The sequence below is a fragment of the Notamacropus eugenii genome, chromosome 2 (genome assembly GCF_028372415.1).
Source record: "Notamacropus eugenii isolate mMacEug1 chromosome 2, mMacEug1.pri_v2, whole genome shotgun sequence".
NCBI lineage: Eukaryota > Metazoa > Chordata > Mammalia > Diprotodontia > Macropodidae > Notamacropus > Notamacropus eugenii.
Window position 1 is genome coordinate 160,450,758 of NC_092873.1, and position 20,034 is coordinate 160,470,791.

Consider the following 20,034-nt stretch of genomic DNA (forward strand, 5'->3'; position numbering starts at 1 on the left):
TGCTTTACTTCTACCAGCTACCTTGCCCTCCTATTACTTAGCCTACCCCCATCTCTAAGGGTCTCTCCCTTATCCTCTCCCCTCATCCTTTCCCCTTGCACCAAAGATCCCTCCCAATCCTCTTTCCCCACTCTTAAATCCCTCCTGAATTCTTCTCCCATCCCTTTAGCCTTTTATCTCTCAGTTTAGAAGACTTTTATGCCCTTGTGTGTGTGTATTGTTCCCTCTTTAATCCATTCCCCATCAGAGTAGGGTTCCAGAACTACCAGCCCTCCTCTACCATCTGATTCCTCTGTCAGTTCTTCTCTTGTACCTCATTTATATAAGACAATTATTCTTTTTGCCTTTTCCTAGATGGTTTACTTTTTAGTATCACATCATAATCAGCTCTACCTCATTCTTTCTTTTGAACTACCCATTTACTAATAACAATCTTAGACAGACAATTTACATTTTCTCATATAAAAAGTAAACAGTCTCTCCTTATTGAGTCCCTTGTAATTAGTCTTTGATGTGTACCTTATTTTTCTCTTGAATCTTCTTTTTCAAATTTTCAATTGATTGCAGGTCTTTTTGCAACACAATTCTGAAAGTCTGGCAGTTCATTGAATGTCCATTTTTTTCATTGAGAATTATGCCTACCTTTGCTACAGATGTTACTTTTAGCTGCAACCCCAGTTTTTTGTTCTTCGATATATAGTGTTCCAAGACCTGTGGCTCTTCCATATTTGTACTTTTTTTTCTTGCTGCTTATAATATTTTCTCCTTGAACTGGGGGTTTTCAATTCTAGCTATGATGTTCCTGGAGGCTTTCCTCCTAGGATCTCTTTCGGATGATGATTGGTGCATTTTTTTTTTTAATTTCTATTTTCCCCTCTTGTTCTGACACTTCGGGACAATTTAATTATTTCTTGTATTATTTTATCAAGATTCTTTTTTTGATCATAGCTTTCAGGTAGTCCTATTATTCTTTACATTTGCTTTTCCTGATCTGTTCTCCAGATCAATTTTTTTTATGACGTTTCACTTTTCTATTTCCATTCTTTATATTGTTATTTCTTGATCTCATAACTTCGGCATCTTCTCCTTGCCCAATTCTAGTTGGTTGACTTCTCATAACCTTTTTCTTGGATTGTTCTTTTTTTTCATTTTTCCTCAATCTCTCACTTTTAATTTTTAGTCTTTTTTTTAAGTTCTTCTATGAATTCTTTTTGATTTGGTGACCATTTGATGTTACTCTGGGGTAAGAGAGTTTTGGGGTTTTTTTTGCTTCAGCTTCCTCCTCTGAAGACAAACCCCAGTCTTCTTTATTCCCATAGTAACTTTCTGTGGTTGGGTTCTTTCTCCTTTGCCTGCTCTTTTTTTTTTTTTAATTGCAGCTTATTTATAGTAATCACCTCTAGATCTGGGATATGGGGGACAGTGTCTCTCCTCAGAGTCTCTTTCAGTTCTCCCCTCTAGCCTGTAACAGAAGCCAAGAACTCCACCCTCCTGTAAGTGCCCACAGCCATCAGTAACAACCCTACTCCCCCATTCCCACCCCCCACCCCTGTTGCTTCTACAGTCACTGGGAGCACACTGATTCCCTCTTATCTAGGACCTTGGCTTGGCTGCACAGGTGGGCCTGTCATCCCTTACTTATCAATAAAGATTCCCTTAATCTTCTACTGCTTGGATGCCTGACTCTCCTGATTCCCGATGCTGTCCAGGAAGTGAAAGTTCCTGTGGCCTATGCTGAGGCTACCTCTCAACCCAGCTAACCTGAGGGCTCATTTGCTGTTTAGTGGAGCTACCCTGGAGGTGTTTACACTTCACCTGGACCAAACTTCTGTACCTTCTCAGATTGTCCCTGAGAACCACAGTTCTGCCCCAACTCTTGTTTATTTTTATTGCTGAAGTGCTATTTTGTCTTATTTGTGGAGGAAATCTGAAGAGCTTGGAATATTCTGACCTACTCCACTATCTTCCCAGAATCCAGTCCCTTGTATTATTTTCAAGTCTTGGCTCAAGTACCATTTCTATGTAACTTGCCAGTTGCTAATCTCCTCTTCTTACTCCAATGCCTTTGTATTATATTTATCTGTGTATATGTTCTATCTTGTCAATAAAAATATAAGTCTCCTGAAAACAAGGAATTCTTATTTTCTGTCTTTGTACACACACTGCCTTACACATAGTATGTGATTAATTTTTAGTGTGGAAGTTGGTGGGAAGGCTTTCCATAATTTTACAAATGTCATATAAACTGTTTCTGTGGTCTCTCCTCAGTGTCTCTTTCCTCCTGTGGCCAGAGCAACAAGAATCAAAGAATACATGTGTTCTCCAGATGATAACTCTTACTTGAAAGTTTCTCTGCCAAGTATATCTTGGGGGAATACCATAGAGATCTATAACCATAGGATAAAAAGCAACTAAGACTCCATTGGCCAGTAGAACAGATTTATTTGGATAGGTGGGTCATGTGGTGTGGTAGGAAGAACATTTGGACTTGAAGGTTTAGAGACCTTCATTCTAGTCATGGTTCTGCCACTAATTACCTATGTGACCTCAGACAACTCATTTAGCCAGTTAATGCCTGAGTTTCTTTATCGAATGAGGCTGCACTGGTGGTACAGCTTTAGAAATATGACAATATTTTGTGTCACTAATAATTGCTTTGGCAAACTATCTATAGATTGACAACCTGTTTTTTAAATTATTTAATAAAATCTCGTTTTCTCAAGTTAATTGAAATGTTGATTCTGAATATCCTGAATCTCCTATTTCTGTTCTCCAAAGCCACCTCCATCCTATCATATTTTATCTAGTTCCAGTTAACCCCATTTCTGTAGTGTAGATAGATAGGTAGATAGATAGATAGATAGGTAGATAGATAGATAGATAGGTAGATAGATAGATAGATAGATAGATAGATAGATAGATAGATAGGTAGATAGATAGATAGATAGATAGATAGATAGATAGATAGATAGATAGATAGACAGACAGACAGACAGACAGACAGACAGACAGATAATATATCAGGACTGCTTTTTGTCCTCTACACTGTACACTCCTTGCAAACCATGACACCAAAAAACCCCAGAATTTCTGTATTTTAATAGATGATAATGATAGTATAACTTCTGTTTTACTTCAGAAATATGTTAGGTTTTGACCATACTGCCTTTTCTCAAGGGTCATCATTTAGTTCATTGATTTTATATTGTTTTTCATATAGACTGCATCCATCAAATTTGGGAAAAAATGCTTACTGAAACAGCACTTATATACAGGCAGAACAGAAGGCCTGTATTTGGACCAGTACAGAATAAAAATAATTTGTATACTCTTAAGGTATTAATTTCTCTTGTATCTCTGCAATAAGAATAAGAGGCTTTATTTCACAAGTCATAGATGACACTACTCCTTGCAGAATAAATGCCATAAAGAAAAAACAATTTTCATCACTGCATTTTTCAGAGGTAGACTGAGTAATATTGGGTAATTTTTTCTAAATTTTTTTTTTCTAAATCTTAAATTAAGTCATCTATAAACTAAAGGTATATTAGACATCCTATCCCATAAGATTATTGTGAGTCTTAAATAAGATGTGAATATACTTTGTAAGCCTTAACAAAGTTATTTATATGGACCTTTATCTACTTAAGAACCTATAATAGTTATCTGTTTACAGTTACATCAAGTCCATAGCCCAAGATGTCTTCCATAATAATCTATTTTATGGTTCATTTTGCTTTCTTAATCATGATGTCATTGAATACTCACCTCTCTTTGCTTTTATTCCGAAATCATATAGGAACTTAACAGTCATAAAAGATCTCTTTTGGAAAGGAAATTTATTAAACAGTATTCTTAACCTTTTTTTTGTGCTGTGGATGATGCTTTTGGTAATCTGTTGTCCCTTTGTCAGAATAATGTCTGTTGCTTACATTCATAATTTTGAAAAATTCTATATTTCAATTAGTTAATAATAAAAGCCTAAAGTTTATTTTTCCCCAACCAATTTCATGATCCCTTGACATCTATTCACAAATCTTTTTGGTGTTTATGGACCCTAGATTAGTAACCCTTGCTGTAAAACTATTTAAAATTTTTTCCTATCTAGAAAGCTGTATTCTTCTATAGGGAATCATTTGCAAAGACTTGCCTTATTCTCTAGTTTTCCTGGAGGATGCCTTTAATTAGCATGTAAAGCTTTTTCTTGAAGATTTCACTAAAGTGAGAATGGGTCATATGGATTAGTAATTAGTTATTACCTGTGTGCAAGAAATTGCATAATAGAAATCATTGAGGCAATGTATGATTGGAAAAGGAAGTGGGCTAGGCATGAAATGAAAACTAGTGATTGAATAAACAATCTGGATGTTTCACTAGAACATGGGAAATATAAAAGACTAAGAGAAAGACCTCTATCATGTTGTATATGTCCTCTGTGATGGTTAGCAGAGGATGCATATGGGGGGGTTGAGAGTGGCTAGGGCAGAAGCTGGACTGAACATGCCTTTCTAATCTTGTTGAGCATTACATCCAGCTAAACTAGGCTTCATTTGTTCCTCACAACACTCCATCTCCCATCTCTGTGCTTTTGCACTAGCTGTCCTTCATATTTTAGAATACACTCCCTCATCTCTGACTCTTATACTCCCCTCTCAAGTTGCAGCTCAGGCACCATCTCCTGCATGAAATCTTTCCTGCCTCCTGCTCCACCCCTCTACCTAGTTCTTTCCCTCCTAAAGTACCTTGTATTCAACGTGTGTGTGTGTGTGTTCCTTGGTTTTCCTTAATTCTTAAGTCTAGTGCTGTATCCACTACAATAAGCTACCTCTCCAGAGACTTAAGGAGAGATGGAAAGAAACAGTTGCCATCCCAAAAGCCATTATTAAAAGGAACTAACTTTTCCCTACTCAGGAATCCTCACAGAATCTAGACTTTGAATGTACTATTAGTGGCTATGCAACCCACACCCCAGGAGTAATCTCAGATAGTCATCTAGCTTCTACTTAGGAAGTTTTTCCTGACCACAAGCCCAAGTTTGCTTCTCAGCAGCTTTTAACTATTCTTCCTGGTTTTGTCCTTAGGTAAGTTTAAAACCTAGTCTACTTGGAGCCTTAAACAACTATTTTGTCACCCTGAGTCTTGTCTTCTGTTGATTAAATGGTACCATTTGCTTCTACCATTTCTTACATAATATGGATTCAAAGACCTTCACATTTCTGGTTGCCCTTCTGGATACCCTTTAAGCTTATCAATGTCTTTGCTATATTGTGGCAATTAGAATTCCTCAAAACTGTATTTCAATATAGTTTCCATTGTAACTACATATTTTATGCATTCTAAAACAATATTCTGAGGAGCCCATGAACTTCACCAAATTATCTAAGGGGTCTATGACACAATAAAAGGCTAAGAACTCCTACTCTGGCCTGTCAAAAAAAAAATTGGGGTCCAAACTCTATCCTCTATTTTATCTATCCCTCCCAGATATGCATACATCTCTACTTTTATTCATGTTAATGAAAAAATTGTGAACACCAGAGGACCAAGTGCAGATTCATGGAGTACTCCACTGCAGAGAGACTTGCCAGTTTGACTTTGGACTACTTGAGTCTGGCTATTCAACAAGTTATAAAACTATCTAACTTTATTGTTATCTAGCCAACATCTCTCGATTTTTTTCTACAAGAATAGTATGTTTATCAAATGGTTTACAAATATTCAGGCCCAGTGGTTCTTAATTTAACAAAGTTCAGGGACCCCAGTTTAACAGCCCTGATCTAGGCAAGCTAAGGGGATGGGAGTGGAATTGGCACATTTGGGGTCCTGTAACAAGTCTTCCATTGTCTGCCACATTAACTAATCCAGTGGCTCAGTGATCACATCTACATCTGCCACTTTTTATAGTGCCCCAGGATGCATTTCATCTAGACCAAGAGTCAAGGACACTTAAATGCTTTTTCATTATCCCCTTTTCTTGGGTATCGGCTTGCTGTTACTTGTTTTTGTTCTGTCATTTCCAAGTCATTCTCCTTGACAAAGAAAGAATTGATTCCTACATTCAGAGTTAGAAGGAATCTCAGAGACCATTCAGTGCAGGTCCCTTGTTTGAGAGATGAGGAAACTGCAGCTCAAAGTTCTGCTTTCTCTCTTTTCTAAGTTATTACTGTATACACCAAGCACTTATTTACTTCGCTGATATAAAACAAACAAAAAAAGCTAATCCTTTTCCATTTTTTTTATCAGTTTATTTTACTTAGCTTTTCTTTGTCTGGTGTTCTGGCTACCTCCTTTTCCTTCTCTTCCAGTCCTCTTCAGGTCTTTACTGCTTAATCCTTTTCTTTCCTCTGATTGACATATGGTTCAAGATGTTGCCTGAGATGAAAACTCTCAGATGAAGCTGAACACAGATTCTCAGAAAAAGAGTGTGTGTGTGTGTGTGTGTGTGATAGTGATAGGGAATATGCAGAAATGCCTTTGATTTTTTTTCTTTTTCCTTTGTCTTCCATATGGAAACATAACAATTAACTTTATGTCTTTGAGGTTATTAATCTTAAGTTCATTTTCCTTATTAATGAACTTTTTATATCAAGACCCTTTGGAAAAAGAAAAGACCCAGATTTAGCTGAAGTACCTAGTCTTTGGGGGTTTCACAGAAGGCCTTAGCACTATAAATCTTTGTCTTTAAGGATAAGGCCATCTTGTTTTTGGTTATTTCTAAAGGACATTAGAGCAACAAATGTGGAGTGATGCCTCTATCTGTAACCCTTGTATCTGCACTTTATGGCACAATGAGGGTGGGAAATGGGGTCAGGATGAGGAGATCACACTTCACTTGAATGTCCACCTGGAAACCTGGGAGAATCCTTTCCATTGTATAACCCCGCCCCCCCCCAAAGCTGCTATGATCTCATTTTTGCCAGCATGCTTTCTGCATATGTTTATCAAAGTTTTATCAAAAAAGAAAAGAAAAATAAGCAAACAAAAGTGTTGATAGCCCCACTCCTAAAGAGCACAGCATGATTATTCCTTATTGTCCTGGAACCTTTCCATACCCAGGCCGTCCACCTGACATTTCCATGCATGGTATGCCTATTGTCATCTTCTGTACAAAGTGTCTTTAAACTTCAGCTGATGAGCCACAGATTAAGTCTTCTAGCTTGGATCTTCAGTTATTCAGCATTCTTTGGAACCAGCCTTAAGGAAAGTCCATTTTTTTCCTCCTAATTTAACTAATTCTGTACAGAGTTCACAACTCTGGTGATGAGATTGTAGAGCAAGGATCTCTTTATTAAAAATTTAACTGCTATGTCTACTTCTTCTGACATGTATATACCCATGTTATTTCTCCTTAATTTTACTCGTAGTTTTATCACTGACCCTAACAGCAGTAGAATCTTAATATTACCTTCATAATATCAAAATACTTTCACTACCTTGGAATTTAACTTTGATTATTTTCCTAACACTTAGTCACCTACTACCCCTGTGCTGGAGCATACTCCCTCATCAGCTTCCCTCCATCTCCTTATCTTCCTTCATGACCAACTCAGGTTTTATTTGTGGATGATGAATAATCATCAACTAGAAAATAATCTGTTTAAGAACCAGGACTGCTTCATTTTTGCCGTATTTCAAGTACCTGAGATCACTAGCATTTCTTGGTGCCATGGATATGCTAAGGCCTTTGCCAGCCTTGGAGTCTAGAAGACCCACTGGGGTTCAAGTTCTTCCTGTAATCCATATTGCCTGTTTGAGTACAGCAAGCTACTTAACTAATCAATGTTCTGGCCATTTCCCTGAGAATTGGATCCTGCTTTTCCTTATCTGTGAAGTGAGGGAGTTGGTCTAGATGGCTTTTGAGCATTTAGCAGTTAACATACATTTAGCCCATACCTACTATTTGTCAGTTATATGTGACAGTATGAATAAACTTGTAAGACAAACTTCTTCCCTCAAAGAGCTTACGTTCTAGGGATCAATTGAGAGAGATAAGTAAATGCAGGAGAAATACACCATGATTTAGGAAGTAGGACTTGGAAAGGCCTCTTAAAGAAAGTGTTATTTTAACTAAACCCTGAAGGAGACTGGAGGTTTCATGAGATAGAGAATAGGAAAGAAATAGGCTTGAGGAACATCCTATGAAAAGGTACAGAACAGGACAAGAAGGCTTCTGTGGTCACTTTGGATGAACCGTAGACTGCCTAAAGTAATAGGTGTTCAACATGGAAAGACAGGCAGGGAGCCAGGTTTTGAAAGCCAGAGACAAGTTTATATTTTATCTCGAAGACAGTGAATATTCTTAAGCAGAAGAGTAGACTTAGGCAGACTTGCATTTTAGAAGTACAATTTGGGAGCTGTATGGACAGTAGATTGGATGGAAAGAGTCTGGATGCAGGGAGTCTGCTTAGGAGACTGTTGTGTTGGTCAAAGCAGGAAGAGATGACCAGTCTATGATGTGAATCAAGAGATGGGCTAGATGTTAGAACATTCAGGAGACTATTGGATGTGAGGGAGACAAAGGAAAGAAAAGAGTAAAGGGTGACTGCTAAGATGTGAACAGGGTATGCCCTTAAACATGGGGAAATTGGGAAGGTTGGGTTTAGGGGGTAAGATGAAGAGTTGTATTTTGGATAAGCTGAGTTTGAGATGCCTTTGAGACATTCAGGTGAAGTACTGGATTTGTAGTGGGAAAACCAGGCTTCAGTTCCCTGCTCTGCCACCTCCTTCCTGTAGGACCTTAGACTTTTAGCCTCTCTTGGCTTCAGTTTTCTCACCTGTAAAATGAAGAAGTTGGATCTGTGTCTTCCAGGTATTTGGAGATTGAGATTTGACTTTGGATCAAATCTTTAGAGAGGTGAGGCCTTCCTGTGTAAAAATTCATATTCAGAGAGTTGAGTTAGTCAGCTGTTAACAAGCATTCATTAGTTCCTTCCATGTACCAGGGATAGTTGAATTGATGAGGGTTGGTAAGATCACCAAGGGAATATAGAGAAGAGTAGGCCCAGGATAGAGCTCTGGGGTATACTCATGTATAGCAGATAGGATATAAGTAATGATCTGCAAAGGAGACCTTTCCACAGGCATAAAGAGAACTTCAAAAGAGTAGTAACATGAAAACCCAGAAGTAGGGGGATAATCAACAGTGTCAAATGTTGAAGAAAGGTCAGAAAGGAGGAAGACTCAGAGGGCTGTAGCTTCTCTTAATCTTTAAGTTAGAGAGTTGCCAATATTCTTGATGGAAAAAGTTTATACTATAATACTCATGAAATCACACATCAAAAGAAAAAAACTTCCAATGCTTTGTACATTTCCTTGAAGATAGTAGGCACTTATTGAATGTTTGACAAAGAAATAGATTAATTCAGTCTCTTAAAACTGTTAGTTTTCTTTTTTGATCTTCCATCTACCCTCTACCAGTGCAGATCACTAACTGTTCTGCTTTTTATAGTCTTAGAAAACTGACTAGTACATTGATAGACCATAATCTTGTCAAGGTCATAGGTCAAAGTCTAGACTTGTACCCAGGTCTTACTGAGGCCGGTTTTCCGTCTGCAATACCAGCATGTCACACTGTCTCATTTGGAAACAATGGAAATTAATAGCTTGTATTACGTTTTTATATACATTTTGATGGTGCATATATAAGTCTCAGAATTCGTCTTGAACTTCACAGGGCTCAAATCAATTGTCACCTAAGTAATTTACCTTTTCCATCTTCCATTTGTCAGTATTGTCCTCAGTTTACTTTGTATTACACTTCTATGTACACATGTTTTCATCTTCCCGTATGTAATTGCTCTGCTTAGTCTTTTTTTCTTTTTACTTGTAGTCCTTGAATATAATAGGTGGTCAACAATATGTGTTGATGTGAATTAAGGACCAGAATATAGATTGTGACAAGCTAAATTAAGAGGGATGTAGACCTACCTTTAGCAGTTTATTAGCCAGTCACTGTGCTGAACTCTAGGAATACAAAGAAAGGGGAGGGGTGCATTGGGGTGAGGGAACAAGTCTTGCCGTCAAGGAATTTACTTACAACTCAGAGCAAACATGTACGTAAATAAGTACGTATACAGTAGTTAAAGTCGGTAGTTAACCTTAGAAAAAATTAAGTGACTTGGGTCTAGAAAGGCCTCCTACAGAAGTGACATCTGAGCCCTCTTGAAAGAAGTTAAGAATGTCAAGAGATGGCGGTGACAAGGGAAAGCATTGCAGCTGTCGGGGATAGCCATTGAAAAAGTATGCACACAGAAGATGGAGTATCATGTTCAAGGAACAGCAAGTAGGCCTGTATTGTCAAACCGTAGGTCCACGAGGAGGAGTAAAATCCCCCCCCAAAAAACAAACAAAAAACTGGAAAAGTATGAAGGGGCTAGGTTGTCTTACAAGCCAGAGTGCTTTATATTTGATCCTCTGGATAATAGGGCAAGTAGTGGATAATGAAAAGGTCAGACTTATCTTAAAATAGGTTTTTATTATGTTTTGTTTTTATGTTGTTTACATTTTCCTATATCCCTTCTTTCCCATATTTAAAGAGATATCACTTATAACCAAGAAATTTTTAAAGAAGAAAAAATTCAGCAAAAACCAATCTATGTTCAAAATAACTGACAAATAGAACCTTTCTTTTTTTGTCAGTAACCTCCTTGGAGTATATGCCTGTCAGCAGAATCTTTGGGTCAAAGATATCAACATTAGACACTTGAAAAAATTTTGTATTCATTTTGAACTTAAATACAAAGACAAAGATAATTTCCATGTATATAGCACAATATAAAAAGAAGATTCAGTATAAAATGATGGATTTCCATTTTATGCCATTTACTTTTTTAAAATTATGTAAGTAATATACTACACATTGTTTTCTGTGGTTCTTTCTGATTTTTCTTTTGTTCTGTGCTGTGCACTTTTTTCTCCCTCCCAACCCCACCTTAGATAAGGATACCCTTAGACAAAAAAGTATATGTGTCCACGTGTGTGTGTGTGTGTGTGTGTATGTGTATACACACACACACACAATACCATACTATACATCTCATCAGTTTTTTCTCTGAATGTGGAGAACACCTTCCTTCATAGGTCCTTTGTAGTTGATTTGAGTATAATATTCAATGACAGGCATTCAAAGTTGTTCTTAGAACAGTATTACTTTTACTATCTATAAGGTTTTCTTGGTTCTGCTCATTTCACTCTTCATTATTTCATGCAAGTCTTTCCACATTTTTCTAAAATCTACTAGCTCATCATTTCTTATAGCACAGTGGTAGTCCATGACAATCATATACCACAGCTTGTTTAGCATTCCCCAATTGACAGACATTTCCTCAGTGTCCAATTCTTTGCCACCACAGAGCACTGCTATAAATATTTTAGAACATCTAAGTTATTTTCCTTTTTCCCCAGACAGCTTGGAAAACAGACCTAATAGTATTGCTGTGTCAAAGGGCATAACTCTTTGGGCATACAGATTTCTCTCCAAAATGGTTGGATCAATTCTACCAACAGTGTGTTAGTTAGTGTCCCAATTTTTCACATTCCCTCCCACATTAATTTGTCACTTTCCCCTTCTGTCCTTTTAGCTAATCTGATATGTATAAGATGGTATCTCAGAGTTGTTTTAATTAGAGCATTTAGATTTAGAGCATTTTTTCATGTAACTAGTTTGGATTTCTTCATCAAAAAAACTACCTGTTCATATCCTTTGATCATTTATCAGTTGGGGAATGAATCATGTTCTTACACATTTGCTGAAGTTCTTTATATAACTGAGATATATATAACCTTTATCTAAGAACCTATCTATAAAAATTTTTCCCAGTTTTCTGCTTTCCTTCTAATCTTGGCTACGTTGGTTTTATTTGTACAAAAATTTTTTAATTAAATGTAGTAGAAATTATCTGTTTTATACCTCACAATACTCTATCTCTTGTTTATTCAAAAATTGTTCTCCTGTCCACAAATCTGATTGATAATATGCTCCATAGTCTTCTAATTTTCTTGTGATATCTCCCTCTATATCTAGGTCAATTATTCATTTTGACCTTGTCTTGGTAAATAATGTAAGATAATGATCTATGCCTAATTTCTGCCAGACTGCTGTCCAGCTTTCCCAACAAATTTTACCAAATAATGAACTCTTATTCCAAAAGCTTAAATCTCTACGTTTGTCAAACACAACGTTACTATAATCACTTGCTGCTGTGTATTGTATGTCCACTATGTTCCACTGATCTATATTGCAATTTCTTAGCCAGTACCAAATAGTTTTGATAAGTACTACCTTATAATATAGTTTAAGATCTAGTACTGCTGATAGCTTTTTTAATTAAACAATTTTAAATTAAGCTGTTTTCTTTTTGATACTATTTTTACATTATCTAAATTTTCCTCTTCATCATTCTTCCTCCCAAAAAAACCATTTCATGTAACAGTATTTTTAAAAGGAAAAAGAGAGGGAAATCAGCAAAACTTATCAAAATATTGAAAAAAAAATCCCAAATTACATGTAGTGTTCCAAAATGTGTAGACTTCCAACCTCAACAAAGGTTGGAGGCGTATTTTTATATTTTTTTGGAGCCATGCTTGTTCTTTGTAATTTTACAATATTCACTTTCAGTTGTTTTGTATTGGTTCTAACATTTATTTAGTTGTAGTCGTTTCGTGTATTTTCCTGGCTCTGCTTTCTTCACTCTCTCACTTCATATTCTTATAAGTCTTTTCATGCTTCTCTGTTCATCGTATTCATGGTTTCCTGTAGAACAATAATGTTGCATTACATTCATGTAATGAATCATAATTTGTTTAGACATTCCCCAGTTAATATATTTTGTTTCCAGTTCTTTGCAACCCCTCAAAAGTTAGGCTGTAAGTATTTTGGATTATATATAAGGACTTTCTTTTTATCAGTGACTTCCTTGGGGTATGTGCCTAGCAATGGGATCTCTGGGTCAAAGAGTGGGAACATTTTATCCAATTCCTTGCCATAATTCCAAATTGTTATCTAGAGTATTTGTACTAATTCACACCTGCACCAACATGCATTAGTGATCTTATCTTCACACACCCCCACCCCCAACATTAACCATTTCTATCTTTTGTCATCTTTGCCAATTTGTTCAGTGTGAGATAAAACCTCAAGGTTTTCTCTTATTAGTGATTTGGAGCATTCTTTCCTATGGTTTTCAATAACAGAGAATTCGTCAGCTGAAAAATGTTTGTCCAGATCCTCTGACCAGTTATCTACTATTGAATGGCTTTTGGCCTTATGTCTTTTTGCTAATTGTCTATGTCAAAGATGTCACTTCCTACCCCCATTCCCCTGCTTTCCTTATCCAATATGCATTAAGGTATGAGTGTACACACGCACATGCATGCACATTCACATGCAGGCATGCGCCCTGTGGAAGCTTTTCAGTTTCATTTAATTGAAATTACTCTTTTAGATGACTTAAACTGAATACCGTGAAATGGTTATGACCAAGCTTGGCCCCAAAGAGCTCTAAGAAAGCACCTCTTCCCCCATTTCTTTGCAGAGTAAAGGGACTGAGTCCCAGTGCAACACCACATGTGTCAGATATATTAAGGTGACCATTTTGTTCTTTCCATTTATGTTGTTGTAGTCATTGTGTATTTTATTTTCCTAGCTCTGCTTATTACTTCAGTTTGTATTTATCACACTCATTATTTTTTAAAGCATGCTAAGATTTTCTTACATTTCCTGTACTGCAACTTAACCCAATTCATGGGTATCTACTTTGTTTCCAGTTCTTAACTACTACAAAAAAATTTGTAGATGTATTGGGACCTATAAATGTTATGGAACCTTTCATTTTATTATTTACTTCTTTGGGGTGAATTCCTAGTAGTGGAATCTCTGGATCAAAGGGTATGGATATTTTACTTACTTTACATAATTTTCCTCAGTTTGCATAAGTACAAATTTTACATGCTTTCTAATGGTTTGACCATTTCACAGGTCTACAGTGTATTAGCCCTCCATTGTTTCCACAACCTCTCCAAGATTTACTATTTCATACTTTTTTTTATCACTCCCAATTTGTTACATATGAGATGAAACCTCAAAGTTGTTTTCATTTTCATTTCTTGATTATTAGTAATCTGGGACATTCTTTCATATTGTTAACAGTTTACAATTCTTTTGAGGACATTTCTTCCCAAAATTCGACCATTTATCTATTGGGGAATGGCTTTCAGTGACTTTAATCATTATTAACCTTGAGTAGATCATTTGATGATTGTAGAAAAAATTACCTCTTCCTATTTTCTTAGGTAACAAATGGCTTATATCTTTAAAATGAAGAACTTTATGAAAAAGGTATAGTGAAAAACCAAATTCATTTCAGTTCAACAAGCATTTATTAAGCCTCTGAGGTCCAGTTCTCCATCTCAGATCCTAAACTTTTTCTATACTGCAGTCTAGTCATTGTGCTAGGAGCTGGAAGAACAAAGACAAAAATTAATCACTCCTTGCTCTAAGGGAGCTTACATTTGACAGGAAAAAAATAGCTTATTCTACCCAAGTTTATCATCTTTATTCATATTAAAAAGAAGACTTTAAATCAAAGTTTAGAGTTGACATCTTCATTTAACTTTGTCAAGGCAAGTTGTATGTTAATAAGAACTATAGCATAGCCCTTATTTTCAGTGTGTAGTTTACTTGTGGGGTTTTGCTTTTGTTGCTTTTATAAATCATAGAACAAAGTAAAATTAATTTCAGTTTTATACCATGCTTTAGCCATTTATATCTTTTAAGTAATTTTTCTCATTTTAAAACTTCTAACTGACAACTTAATGCTGTTAGAATTTAATGCAAATTGTAGCCTTTCCAACTTCATTGCCATACTGTAGTTGGAAAATTAATCCAAAACTAACCAATTAAGTTTTTGTGTGTGTTCTTCTCATGGCTCCATGACAACTTATTAATAATATTTAACTGAAGTGTCTAATTAAATATAATTGATTGATATCTCTAGAGGAGGAAACTATAGTTATAGCTGAAAGTATAGTTATAGCTAAAACTCAGAGCAATGCAGATTTATCCTACTGTTACTATTTCTTGGGTTAAAAGTATAATTTAGCTTATACATGCATAAAATTTAAAATCCTAGTGACTTTGATCTTTCATCTTTTCCTCTTTCTTTAGTATTCCTTCAAGGAAGTAAGTAATGTGACTTTGAGCCTAATTTGTCATATTTTCTTGCTCTAGAAGATATGTATTTAATTCTCTAGTAAAAATCCAAATACATAGGGAATTTATTATAACTTTCCATGAGGACATTTTTCAAGTGTCCTTTGCTTTCTGTCTGTCTTTTGATTCCTTCTGTTACAACTCTTTTTGTGTAAGGTATGCTGGGAAGAATATGGGACCTAGGTATCAGAAGACTTGACTTTGCTGGTTCTGGCTCCACCATTGATTACTGTGTGATCTTGGAGAATCATCCAATCAGCAGACATTTATTAAAAACATCTATTAGGCTTGTAGGGGGATGGAGAGGAGATGCAACGACAAAGGATGATAGTCTTTAAGTGCAATGAGTTTACATTCTTTTGAGGAGACAAGAACAGCATGTCTGATTATAGGGCATGGTGACGGTGAAAATGTAATCTCATATTTACCACCAGTGCACCTCTTTTCTTAGGAATGTGCAATTTAGGCTTGACCTTGATGAGTCCTTGACCAAAGTCTGCCAAACACACTTGTGAATGACTGGTTTTAGAGATATTTATTGCCATGTAATAATACATGTCTAGAGTCCCAATGATTAAAAATAAACCATGAAGCTTTAAAATAGTAATTGCAAGAAAATTAATAACATTTGAAATCTTCATCTATCACTACCAATTCCTTCATTTATTCAGTCTCTTAAAAGCATAGTACATTTTCATTCACTCTAGCATAACTTCTTTATAGATTTCTGACACTTTTATACTTAATATTTTTAAAAGTCAGTTCGGATGTTTAAAAAGCTTGGACATTTCCAAAAATGCCTTGACGTTGTAAAGGTTTGTTTAAATTTTTTTTACTCATTTCTATATAATAGAAACTTGTTATGTAACTGAAGATTATAGATTTAATTTTAATCATAGATATAACTAAGTGATGGATTTGGAGCTAGAAGAGATCTCAGAGAGCGTGTTGTCCAACTTCTTCATTTTACAGATAAAGAAATTGGGACTCTGAGAATATAAGTGATTTGTGGAGGGTTACACAGCTACAGAGGCAGGATTTGACCCCTGATCTTCCTGCCTTCAAGTCCAGCAGACTGTCCTCCCTAACCACTGCATATTCTACAATATCTTTCATTTCTTGAACTGAAACTTGTTACCATAAGCAGTTCATTTTAGTGGAGTTATTAGTTCAGAGTCAGAAAACAACTTTACATCCTAGTTCTGCCGCTTGCTACCTGTGTAACACTTGACCCCTCGGGGCTTTAGTTTCCTCTTCTGTGTAATAAGGAGGTTTAATTGCATGGGCTCAAAAGGCTCTTCCAATTATGCTAAATCTTAAAAATGTTCAGTTTATCTGATAACAAACATTCAGTTTAATCATTGGGATTTTAAAGTAGCAAAGCCAAATAGAACACTACGAACACCCTATTTTCTACGTTTTGTAATAATATGTGTGAAATTATTAAAAAGAAGCGTGGATTAGAAAATTGAGAGCCAGGAAAGACTTGGCTTCTAGTCCTGGCTGTGTGTGACCCTGGGCAAGGCCCTTAATCTCTCTGTGCCTTAAGGCACCTCTCTAGTTTACAGAAAAGGTGCTACTTACCTGCACTGGCAGAGAAAGTACTCTACATAAGTGAAATCACAGAAATAGTCTGTATCCTTATTCTTGAGATTATTAGATCAAAGGTGCTATTTAGCTTAAAAGTATTCTAGTTAGGCTAAAAGTAAGTTATTTAAACATCTTATGATTTGAAACAACTCCCCTTAAATTAGCTGAGACATTATTTCATCTGTAATTTTTTTTAACCAGGGAAAGTAAATCATGGTTATTCATACACCAACATTAGTGAAATTTACTTCTTTTGATTGAATTAACAACAAGACTTTTGTCTAATTAAAATACTAACTTAAAGAGAATTGTTTAAGAGAACCTGTTTCTTCCATTTTTCAGACAGTTCAGTCTACTTCTTAATTAGTCTCAGAGAAAGAACAGAACTAGGAGCCAGATGTCCAGTAGTGGAATAAGCTGCCTCTGGATGTAGTGAGATATGAAGCAAGAGAGATCTTCAAACAGAAGTTGGGTGATCACCATGAGTCAACATAATGTAAAAGGCATTCCTGTTCTGGACTTTTCATTCTCTTCTTACTCTGAGATTTTGTGAATTATTTGAATTTTCAAAAAACTGAGGTTTCTCTCCCTCTAATGAATGAAATTTAAGATCTGCTTTATTTTTAGCATTACCTGTTATTTCTTTTGAATAGACACTCCTTGAATATGCTGAGAAATGGAAAACCTCAGAAGATCCTTTACCTTTGTTGGAGGTTTACACAGTGGCTATTCAAAGCTATGCTAAAGCACGACCTTATCTTACCTCTGAGTGTGAAAATGTAGCATTGGTGCTGGAACGATTGGCATTGTAAGTATATTTTTCAGTAAATCAAATCCTAGATTTAGATTTTTATGATCTTTTAGAAATTATCTTAAGAAATTTTAATGTTCAATAGATTGAGTTAAATCTGTCAGTACAAGAATCACTCAGTTTTACTTGACTCATCTGTGTATCCTTACTAACTTTGTGCTTTTCAGAAGCTGTGTTGAGCTTTTACTGTGTCTGCCCTTTGAATTATCTGATAATCAGTGGAAAGAGTTTCAGGCATTGGTGCAGGTAAGAATTTGTAGTAGTTGTGTCCTAATGGTTTTGCCTCATATTTTAAAATGCAAAACTTTCAATTCATAGTAGGCAGTAAAAAAAGCACGTACATTTTAATAGGCTCCTTAGCTTTTGCACTGTTCTTTGACGGTCAGTCAACTTGGGATTTTCAGGGGAAGGCAGCTACCCATGTTTGAATTTAGAAATATCCAATTTATTATCCAACTTTGTTAAGCCAATTAATTTAAACTTTTCTAAAGAAGATATTATAGATAATTCATTCATTCAGCAGGTATGTATTAAGTGCTTATTATGTTCAAGAACTGTTCTAAACACTGGGATTAAGGACAAAACAAAAAACAGTACCTGCCCTCAAGAGGTCTACTTTCTGCTGGGAAGAAACTCCACGTGCACCAGAAAGTAGATATAGAGTCTATGTAATTGTTTCCTGTTACTAAAGTATATTTGAAAAAGATATACATAGTATGCAAAGAAATGCAAAGTCATTTCAGAGATGAACAAAGGGCAATAGTAACTGGAAGAAGTGAGTGTATCAAGATTGGCCTATAGGAAGGAGCACCTAAGTTGATGCTTGAAGGAAGCGAGGGATTCCCATTTAGTTTTATTGTTGCACTTAAAAGTCATCATATCACTAAGGGAGTACTTAATTTTCTCTAATTTTTGTCTTATTTGTTAGCTTTGACCCAGGAACAAGAGATACAAAGTCTTTTAGTGCAAGACCACATCTTATACTCCCTTATATATCTTCCTCAGAACTAAAAACAGAGCTAAGTGCATTGTAGATAATTTTAAAAATATATTGGTAGGGTGATTTAATTAATTGAGTTAATAATACATATTTCTAATAATGGGGCAGAATCCATCCTACGAGCTGTCATAGTATGTGTCTATAAAGAGTTCTAATACCTTTTTAACTTTATCAGTTTTTGTAATGGTATAAGCTTTATTAGGCAGTGACAGACTTAAAAATAGCAATAGTTAAAAAAAAAAATTGCCTGAGAAACTTTTAAAATTTGCTTATGTTTACCTTTGCCTAAAATAAAATGCAATGTTACATTATTTGATACTAAAATTTATATTATACATGTTTTATACATGTTTTTCCGCCTGTTTTAGAGTTATAGCACATCGTGGAGCTTAGATCATAATGAGTACTAAGTTTATCAAGTACATACTTTGCTAACAAAAGACAGTTTGTAGATTTTTATGTACAAGTGTAATATTGAGCTACTTTGCACATTTTCCTAATTATTACCAACTAGGTGAACCTTTTGTGCAAGGGTGAATGATAAAGAAAATTATCCTATTTGTTTTGTTGTCTTTCTAAAACTTTTAAGAAATTTTATTTACTCTTCTTTATTTTAATAGAGAAATATATTATGTACTATTAACAAGTCTGCCTTATATTTTAAGAAAAAGATGTGTATGTACACTTCAGAATTTAATTTATAATTTGTGGGCAAAATTAAATAAAATTTGAACACATTTGTAAAAAATAATTTCAAGATAAAATTTAAAGTAAAAATGCAAAAGATGTATCATTTATAAATGAAAGCATACCTCTTTTTTTTTTCTTTAGAGAATTTTGTGAATATTTTATGCAGAAATTATGATGGTACTTGTATCAACATATATTGGCTTAAATTTTTTTTCTGATCTACACTTGAGTTTAAAATCAGTGTTGTAGAGTGGCAATTCTGATGTCTTCCAGGTTGGATGAAATATATTCAGGTTTTTGTATTTGTTCTATAATATTAATTCTCTCAGTAAAAAGTAGAAATTAAGTTTTATAATTGCTTTTTTGCTCTTTTAGATTATTTAAAATCAAAAATGAAAGCAGGAAGCATCTTGTAATATGAGGGATTTTTTTCCAGATTAACTATAAGCTATTTCAAAAGTTGTATTGTTTAGTCATTCATTCTTGTCCAACTCTTCATGACCTTGTTATAAGGTTACGTCGTTTTCTTCTTTAGTAGATTAGAGGTTAAGTGACTTGCCCTGGGTCACACAGCTAGCAAGTGTCTGAGTATGGATTTGAACTCAGGTCTTCCTGACTCCAGGTCCAATGCTCTATCCACTGAGTCACCTAGCTCTTGTTATGTTTTGAAATTCAAAATGCTTTGGTATTGCTTTAAAAATGTAATCATAATTCTTCTGGTTTCTGATGTTTATA

General features: G+C 35.2%; 1 protein-coding gene across 4 annotated transcripts in view; it reads left to right on the plus strand.

Moving 5' to 3' along the window:
- ZNF292 (zinc finger protein 292) overlaps positions 1-20,034 on the plus strand; it is a 148,574-nt gene that overhangs the window by 47,319 nt on the left and 81,221 nt on the right. For all 4 annotated transcript variants that reach the window (XM_072642766.1, XM_072642768.1, XM_072642769.1 and 1 more), the window contains 2 exons: positions 17,452-17,606; positions 17,777-17,855. In XM_072642766.1, the coding sequence (XP_072498867.1) occupies positions 17,452-17,606; positions 17,777-17,855 (234 nt within the window). The remainder of the gene's footprint in view (positions 1-17,451; positions 17,607-17,776; positions 17,856-20,034) is intronic.